At 42.7% G+C, this 10,000-nt stretch overlaps 1 protein-coding gene across 4 annotated transcripts in view; it reads right to left on the minus strand.

The window, feature by feature from the left end:
• Nucleotides 1–4,635, minus strand: part of LOC135097680 (fibrocystin-L-like) — a 24,552-nt gene extending 19,917 nt beyond the window's left edge. Inside the window, exons 1-2 of one of the 4 annotated variants that reach the window (XR_010265961.1) lie at nt 3,843–4,634; nt 1,909–2,081 (exon numbers count right to left, since the gene is read on the minus strand). Coding sequence is in view for 2 of the 4 variants with exons in the window: in XM_063999633.1 (XP_063855703.1) it covers nt 1,909–1,916 (8 nt within the window). In the remaining 2 variants the exon portion in view is untranslated. Of the gene's footprint in view, nt 1–1,908; nt 2,082–3,842 lie in introns of all 4 variants that reach the window. The other 3 variants (XR_010265962.1, XM_063999633.1, XM_063999632.1) reach the window with 3 other exon arrangements.
• Nucleotides 4,636–10,000: the final 5,365 nt, after the last annotated feature.

Here is a 10,000-nt window from a genome sequence, read left to right on the forward strand (position 1 = left end):
ATCAGCAAACAGACTCATGTAACTATTCACCCCTTCCATCACATCATTCACACAAGTAGCAAACATGACTGGTGGTAGTACTGAACCCTGCAGAACACCACTAATTACCTCTCTCCATGATGACTTTTTATCTTTGACCACTGTTCTCATTTCCCTTCCTCTCAGAAAGTCACTGATCCAATGTAGGAGTGCTCCTCTCAGCCCACCAGACATTTCTCATTTCCACAACAGTCTGCTGTGAGGCACCTTATCAAAATAAACACAATCTGCCTATCCCTCTCTTTCTTGTACCATATCTATGACTGAAGTAGAAGCACCTTAAATTTGTTATACATGACCTTCCTTTCCTAAATCTGAATTGTCTGTCTGTTAATATTTCTCTCTTTTCCAGATATTCACTCCATCTTTGCTTCACTATTCTTTGGCACAATTTTGCCACTACACTTGTTAATGATGGTGGTCTATAATTAAATGGTTCTTCTTTGCTTCCACTCTTATATATGGGGACTATACCTGCTTTTCTCCAATGTTGGGCACCACTCCTTCCCTTAATGAAGTTATGATGAGTTTGTAAATCATGTGTGCAGCTTGATCTCTGCATTCCTTCACCACCCAATCAGACACTCCATCAGGTCCCTGTGCCTTCCTCACATCCAAGTCTTCCATCATTATTCTTACCTCATCCACTGTTACCTCAATCTCACTCACTCTTCTACTCTCACATCTGCCGTCACCGGTCTACCAAATGTTCCCTCTCCAGTGAAGACACTGAAAGAAGTCATTCAAAACCTCTGCAATTTGTGCTTCTTCTTCAACATGTTTGCCATTTATTTTCAGTTTGTTGAACCCATTCTTATTCTTCATTTTACCGTTCTATAGAACATCCTTGGTTCATCCTTACATATGTCTATAATATCTTTTCATGAATTCTTTATTTCTTCCCTCCTTAGAGTGTTCATTTCTCTCCCTTTTATATGTTGACTCCACTCACACTCACTTACATACTGCTCATCTACCCTCCCTCCCTCCTTGTCTTCCTCCTCCTCCCTTTCTGCCATCTCTCCCATAACTCCTCTGCTTTTCCTTCCTTCTCCCTTGTCTCCATATCTCCACTTACCTCTTTCTCTTTCTCTTCTCTCTCCCTAACCCAGCCACCCTCTCTCTCTCTCTCTCTCTCTCTCTCTCTCTCTCTCTCTCTCTCTCTCTCTCTCTCCCACACACACACACACACACACACACCTTTTTTCCATCTGGTTTCTTCTGCAACATGAAAACCACATCCTTCTGATATTGGTACTTAATTCTCCTCAGAGCCACCACCACCACCACCACCACCACCACCACTGCCACAACCACTATCATTATTTTCATCTTTATCTTTACTCAGGTGGTGTTGTTGTGGTCTCCAGGGGCATTTTCATGACTGACAATGCAAGGATTTTGCAAGAGAGAAAGAAAATGCCCCATGAGAATTTTGGTGATCATCTGTATGGCCTTTGAAAATGTTTTTTTTATGAGAAAGCAAAGCATTAAGAATACAAACAAGATAGAATTAAGCTAACACAGGAAGCTGGTAAGTTAGTTTGTTGTATACTAAATGCAAGGTCTTGTTTCTGGAAAGTTGTGCTTCAGGTTCAAACCAGTGACTGTCAAGATTAACACATTTTCCTCATAAAACTTTTCCTACACTGCAGTATACTATGATAGACACAAACACATACAAAAATAAATATTACTACTACTACTTTTCTCCTGTAAGAGGGCCACTGGCCAGGGGCAACACAAATTTTGAATAAAAGAGAAAAAAAAAGCCCCAGTGTTACTACTACTCCAGTAGTAGTAAAACTATATAGACTACAGACAAATGAGTAGTAAATACAACATCAAATCAATCCTTTAGGACCAAACCTAGGCATGTTAATACATCACTGGAATTCTGTCTGCTGCTGATCCCGTCATACAGAATCCATTAGCTATTTGTGGTGGGTTCCCACGGCAGAGGCTTCACGCAGCAGCAGCACCACCACACAAGAAGCAGGCACACGCACCACACTCAGCCAGGAATGCACTTTCCAAGGCAACTGTGGATAATGAATAAAGAAAAAATAATAATTAGCCTTGAATTGATTTTCCAGAGCACCTGTGAACAGAGAAGAAATTAATAGAATAGTAAATACTTCAGAACAGTAAATGTGGCTACATTTCAACATATTTTTTACCTGGCTGGTCTCACAAGAGAGAACCCCTTCAGGGCCAGTTCAGGGTCAGCTCACCACCACTATCAAAAAGACACCAAAGTCTGTACATGCTTATCTAACTGCCTGGCAAGTGTGCCATCAGCCCAAGATAAATAATAAATCTGACTAGCAGCACAGCGTATATGTCACCAGCAAGAATCAAACAGATGTACACCTGAGAAATTGGACAAACTGTACCTAAAACCATCAACAGAATTAGATTCAGGCACACTGTTAGCAAGAAAATTCCAGATTTTCATCACTCTTGAGAAAAATGTGTGCCTGGCATCACAACAACTATACGGAATGCTGACAGAAGTGGCTCAGATGAACAGGTCTGCTGCATTAACTGTATGGACGGCCTCTAGTGCTGACAGCAGTGGCCGAGGTGTACAAGTCTGTTGCATTAATTTGTATGGAAGGCTTCTAGTGCTGATAGAAGTGGCTGAGATGAACAGGTCTGCTGCATTAACTGTATTGACGGCCTCTAGTGCTGACAGTAGTGGCTGAGATGTACAAGTCTGTTGCATTAACTGTATAAACGGCCTCTAGTGCTGACAGTAGTGGCTGAGATGTACAAGTCTGTTGCATTAATTGTATGGATGGCCTCTAGTGCTGACAGTAGTGGCTGAGGTGTACAAGTCTGTTGCATTAATTGTATGGATGGCCTCTAGTGCTGACAGTAGTGGCTGAGGTGTACAAGTCTGTTGCATTAATTGTATGGATGGCCTCTAGTGCTGACAGTAGTGGCTGAGGTGTACAAGTCTGTTGCATTAATTTGTATGGATGGCCTCTAGCGCTGACAGCAGTGGCTGAGATGAGCAGGTCTGCTGCATTAACTGTATGGATGGCCTCTAGTGTTGACACAAGGGGGCTGAGGTGAACAGTGATTGGGGAGAGTGCATGAAAATATCTTCCAAATTTAATAATAAGATCAACCCGTAATAGTTTCTCCCTTAGAGTGAATACAAGTTCAAGGTTTTAAAATGCTGATCATGACATGTTCTCAAATCCTTGAATTCTTTTCGCCCACTGTCTCTTAACTGACTCCAATAGTCTGAGGTGAGAGACACAACCAGAATTCCAGGCTGCAGAATAAGCATGACAGGCTTGAGAGAAACCACTGATGACGTTTACTAGCCAATACCATCCCAGCCACCATCTAACTCACACCTAGCACAAGGAGGGATCTCAGAAGTAGCAGAGAGAGAGAGAGAGAGAGAGAGAGAGAGAGAGAGAGAGAGAGAGAGAGAGAGAGAGAGAGAGAGAGAGAGAGAGAGAGAGAAACAAAGAAAAGTTAATTACCAAACAAGACACAATACAAATTATACTCAGTAGAAAGAAGAATGAAAAATACCAAATTATAAATATGTGGAAAATAATTATTGCTAACCAGACTGTCCCGCCCAAATCTGAACCCATGACATGCACTCACTCCAAAGCACGATCAGGAAGGAATAAGCGTGGCCACCCCACCTCCCTTCAAACTGCCACACCAGTATCAGAAGCCTCCAGCACAGCAGTGTTGCAACAAGGGACACCCACCTGTTCACCTCCCTCCCAGCACACACCGTGACATGAAGGGCGTGAATACCAAACACTTACAGAGGAAGCTGGACAAATTCCTGGTCACAATCCCCGCCCTGTCAGGAAGCGAACACAACACTGGCCAAGGTTGTCTCTGTCACTGGACTTTCTTTCAAGACAAGCAGTTTTGTTGCCTTACGAATGGCGCCACACTTGTTAGGCGTGTCCGATAATCTGGTACATGTAACAGTGCATGTTCCACTTGAGTTTGGTTGCGTGGCACGCAGCACATGTCAGGCAGAGCGGAGGGCTACGGTGTCACACTGCCTGTCGCCGCCTGCCGCTGCTGGTGTCATCTTCCTAGCTGTCTGCTCTTTGTTTACAAATGAAAGCCGAATTGCTGTGAACACTTTAAAGATCTGTTTCAATCCTATATTTGACTAATCTTTTAACCAAGTCTTCAGCCATGTTCCTCTTCCTCTCTAGGGCTGCAATGATGCCCCTGCATCGTCACTTTTATGCTCTGGGGGCTTCCTGTGAGCCAACCACAGGCTTGGTGGCTGCCCTGCCTCCTTCAGGAAGGCACAAGTGAGGCGGGTGACTGCAGGCTGTAGTGAGGGGTGTACGCCCCCCCCTCGCCAGCTGGATCAGCAGGTCAAAGGTATTAACGCCCAGGGCCAGCAGCGGAGACTGTTGGGCCAATGGCCTTGCAGTGGCCAGCAACTGAATATATCTAGCTGGGAAACACTTAAAACACTTTATTACGCTTACCTATAAATTCACACTTAATTATGATTCCATAGAGAAAGACTGGCAGACATCACATATATAAATATAGCTTTTTTGGTCATGAACTTAAATCTATAATATTCTAAATACACATATAGAAAACATATACATTTTAAATGCAGTGAAGAGTATATATATATATATATATATATATATATATATATATATATATATATATATATATATATATATATATATATATATATATATATATATATATATATATATATATATATATATATATATATATATATATATATATACACACAAATAATAGAAATATAAACTTCCATGTATAAATATTATATATACATAGTAACAGTAATAGTAATAATGATAATAATAATAATAATAATAATAATAATAATAATAATAATAATAATAATAATAATAATAATAATAATAATAATAACAATAATAATAATAACATTGACAGACAGTAAAGGTAATTACAATAATAAAAGGAATATTGAAGATTAATAATAATAATAGTGGATAAAAAGAGTAATTGGAGGGTAAATGCTTCTTAGATATATAATAATAATTGTGGGTAAAAAGTATAATTGGAGGATGAATACATCTATCAATACATCTATCAACAATACATCTATCAAGTCAGTGCTGCATCACCAACACTACATCAATCACTAGAAGCTACACCATCACATACACTGGTCATCACACGCCAGGCTAACAAAAAAATGAGAAGAAGCAACAGTATACACCAAATACAACACTTCACTACCACATACACTCGTCATCACATGCAAGGCTGACAACACACAGCTTCACAAGTTTGGGCATCCACTACTGCGCCCTGAGTCGTGGTGTTGCCTGGAACTAGACAGGTGTCAGCCTTGCAAGGCAGCACCATGCGGCACAGACAGGGGACGCGAGGGGAATGTAATACTGACACAATATTGAACAAAACAACAAATCATAGATACATTAAATAATTACATTAAAATACAGCATATATTGTTTTTATCTTCTATTTTCCTTCGTCACTTAACCCAACCTATTATCTTCACCCGATTGTCTTCTTATTCCCCCCTACTATCGATCCCCTGATAAACCTAAATCTAAACGTAAGAGAAGAGAAGAAAAGGGAAGAGAAGAGAGAACAGAAGAGGAAAGACTACAGAAGAGGAGAGGAGAGGAGAAGAGAGGAGAGGAGAGGAAAGAGAAGAGAAGAGAAGAGAAGAGAAGAGAAGAGAAGAGAAGAGAAGAGGAGAGGAGAGGAGAGCAGAGGAGAGGAAAGAAAAGAGGAGAGCAGAGAAGAGGAGAGGAGAGAACACAGAAGAGAAGAGAGGAGGAGAGGAGAGGAAAGAGAAGATAAGAGAAGAGAAGAGAAGAGAAGAGAAGAGAAGAAGAGAGGAGAGCAGAGGAGAGGAAAGAAAAGAGGAGAGTAGAGAAGAGGAGAAGAGAGAACACAGAAGAGAAGAGAGGAGGAGAGGAGAGGAAAGGAAAGAGAAGAGAAGAGAAGAGAAGAGAAGAGAAGAGAATAGAAGAGAAGAGGAGAGGAGAGGAGAGGAGAGGAGAGGATAGAGAAGAGAAGAGAAGAGAAGAGAAGAGAAGAGAAGAAGAGAGGAGAGGAGAGGAAAGAGAAGAGAAGAAAAGGGAAGGGAAGAAAAGAGAGAAGAGAAAAGAAGTGAGAAGAGAAGAGAGAAGAGAAGAGAAGAGAAGAGAGGAGAAGAAAGGAGAGGAGAGGAGAGAAAATAAGAGAAGAGAAGAGAAGAGAAGAGAAGAGAGGAGAGAAGAGAAGAGAAAAGAGAGGACAGGAGAGGAGAGGAAAGTGAAGAGAAGAGGAGAGGAGAGGAGAGGACAGGACAGGCGAGACGAACGAGAGAGAAACAAGTGTAAAGCGAGACGAGACGAGACGAGACGAGACGAGACGAGACGAACGAGACGAGACGAACGAGACGAACGAGACGAACGAGACGAGACGAACGAGACGAGACGAACGAGACGAACGGGACGAACGAGACGAACGAGACGAGACGAACGAGACGAGACGAACGAGACGAACGAAACGAACGAGACGAGACGAACGAGACGAGACGAACGAGACGAACGAGGCGAGACGAACGAGACGAGACAAACGAGACGAACGAGGCGAAACGAACGAGACGAGACGAACGAGACGAACGAGACGAACGAGACGAGACGAACGAGACGAACGAGACGAGACGAACGAGACGAGACGAACGAGACGAACGAGACGAGACGAACGAGACGAGCGAGACGAGATGAACGGGACGAACGAGACGAGACGAACGAGACGAACGAGACGAGACGAACGAGGCGAACGAGACCAGACGAGACGAGGCGAACGAGACGAGACGAGACGAGACGAGTGAAAGGGACATAACGAGCGAGACCAGACGAACAGGACGAGACGGAATGTGAGGGGGAGACAGGACAGGAGAGGGGAGGGGAGGAGAGGAGAGGGGAGGGGAGGGGAGGGGATCAGAGGAGAGAGGAAGAGACAAGACAGGAACAGATGGGAGGGGAGAGGAGAGAAAGGACAGGACAGGACGGGACAGGACAAGACGAAGAGACAGAACAGGACGGGACGGACAGAACAGGACAGGACAGGGCAGGACAGGACAGGGCAGGACGGGACTTTACAAGACGAAGAGACAGAACAGGACGGGACGGACAGAACAGAACAGAACGGGACGAACAGAACAGAACAGGACAGGACAGGACGGGACGGGACAAGACAAAGCAGTATGGGAGAAAAGGAGAGGAGAGGAGAGGAGATGGGAGGAGAGGACAGGAGAGGAGAGCAGAGGAAAGGGGAAGGGAAAGAGAGGGGAGGGGAGGGGATGGGAGAGAAGAAGAGAAAAGAAGAGGAGAGAAGAGGAGAGGGGAGGGGAGGGGAGGGAATGGGAGAGGAGAGGAAAAAAGAAGAGGAGAGGGGAAGGGAAGGGACTGGACGGGAACGCCTCCCCCAGCACATCCCTGTCTCGCTTCTCGACATCCTTTTCGTTCCTCAGCTGCACCTGGCGTCGCTCCCAGGCTGCGGCTGTCTGCCTCGCCCAGGCGACGCGGGCTGGGCCGGTGGGACGCGGTGGCTGGTGCGATCACAGCGGCGCACATGGTTTGCATTCGTTGCTTCCAGTGACAGGGTGGTCTGAGGGCAGCACATAATAAAAAATTATTATCGCAAAAAGACTGCAAAAAGAGAGCTCTCTGATTGGTGGACGAGATCACTACTAACTCTAAGCTGGTCCTCCTCACGGGGCACTCAGCCAATAGGGGCCTTTACTGACACCCTCCCTCCCACACACACTTCTACACACTTCCAGTGTAGTGTAGTGTAGTGTAGTAATGATGACTATGCTAATATAGGGATTTTGTTTAAGAGAGAGAGAGAGAGAGAGAGAGAGAGAGAGAATATTAAGTAACAACTGAGTAAAGAAGTCAAATACCATTAATATCACACACACACGGCGAGGCGAGGCAAATGAGCAAGCCTTTTAATAACGTAGTACCTGTTCACCTAGCATCATATATATATATATATATATATATATATATATATATATATATATATATATATATATATATATATGTATATATATATATATATATATATATATATATATATATATATATATATATATATTCAGAGATGTAACCCGAGGGATTGTGGCCTCGCTGTCCCCTTGTGTGGTGTGTCACGGGTCTGAGTCCTGCCCAGATTAGATTCAGATTCAGATTCAGATAGTTTATTGACCACAGGAAAAAAAAAAAAAATATACAATTTAAAATACATACAGTTCTGGTCCAAAATACAGTAACTTCTCTTAATAGCACTATGCGAATGATGTACATTAAAACTTTTATAACACATTTAAAACACAAATGCAATAGTAAAAATAAGTAAAACACCTAAAATAATCGTTAAAGATGGGGCAGGAATCCAGCACACATCACACTACGGGGGTAACATCTTAAGACTTGGAGATGCATACATAACTTTATCACTTAAACAACGCTAATAATTTATGCACTATAAAACACACATTATCATAATCAGTTCTGTCTACCAACAATTGATGAACAGTTGTGACATTATATGTTAATCTAAGGGTCAAAGACAAGGGACAAGTCTCGATGACATGTGTCTCGGTCTGCACGAGGCCGCAGGGACACAGCCTCTCCTCCATGGGAAGGCGACCACGTCCCCGACGGTTCCAGCGACCTGTTTCTACCGCCAGGGAATGAGCACTGAGACGAAGTCTTGTCCATGACACACGCTCTATCTCGTTCACTCTAGTACTTCTTGTGTATATATCATGTACTATTAGATTCGGGTTAATTTGTTTATAAAAGGTCAACCTATTTGACAACGAATTCCTAATATTAAGTCTCATTCTGTGCTTGGCATCTTCCACATCGTTAAAATCATTTATAGTCATATCTGTGATATACCTAGACACTTGATCGTTGTAATTTAACACTAACCTCAGTACGTGCATCAACGGGTCATCAACTATATCGTTTCTTTCTGTCCACACTTTATGAAAATATTTCCTTTGTTTTTCCTTAACAAGCGCTTTAAGTGAGGGTAAACCTAATTCCACCATGCAAATGTCATTATTAGTAGTTATTCTCACACCTAATAATTCCTTTATGCACCATTTGTATAGTTTCTCTATAGGTTTTAAGTCACAGCTGAGCCACGATTCGCATCCATATAGCACCGAAGTAGTAACACAAGCATCAAAAACTCTTCTCTTAATATAAAATGGTACATCATTATTCCTATTGATAAAAGATATAAATTTTAAAATATGACACATCTTTTTGTTTGCATAGTGACATTGGTCACTATGAGCTCTGAGTTAACGGCTGGCTGGGTGACCAGCAGACACCCATAGATGAATCACACACACACACACACACACACACACACACACACACACACATCTACGTAGCATCTAAATAGCAGTTTCGGATAATGTTCTAAAATTCTAATGTTATAATTTAATAAGGATTTTACATCAGCAATGAGGACAAATCCTCGTGATAATGAGGCAATCATAACTACGGTCTTTGAAAATAGTCCTTATGAAAATGTAAAGCCTTTAGGAATACGAGTCACTTTTATTTTGGTTTGCAACACACTAAGCCAACGATCACACCACGCTGAACACACCGCCGTCCGCACTGCTTCTCCTCCGAGCAGCGAAGTCAAGCAGCGTTGGGTCTGGTTACAACTTGGATGGCCTAGCAGGAAGAAGTTGCGTGTTGCTTGAAGTATCTGTTATTCTCAGCTGTAGGCAAACTAATGACGCTCTCCCTGGGAACACTTGCCTCATGCACTGTGTCTTCCTATTGCTGTGTGTCACTTGTCTGTCTCACTGTTTGCCACATTATTTTTTTCCTTATCTCTTGTAGTTTTCTCTTGTCGTCATTACGTTACCTATGTCGTT

This window comes from Scylla paramamosain, unplaced genomic scaffold (genome assembly GCF_035594125.1).
Source record: "Scylla paramamosain isolate STU-SP2022 unplaced genomic scaffold, ASM3559412v1 Contig28, whole genome shotgun sequence".
Taxonomy (NCBI): Eukaryota; Metazoa; Arthropoda; class Malacostraca; order Decapoda; family Portunidae; genus Scylla; species Scylla paramamosain.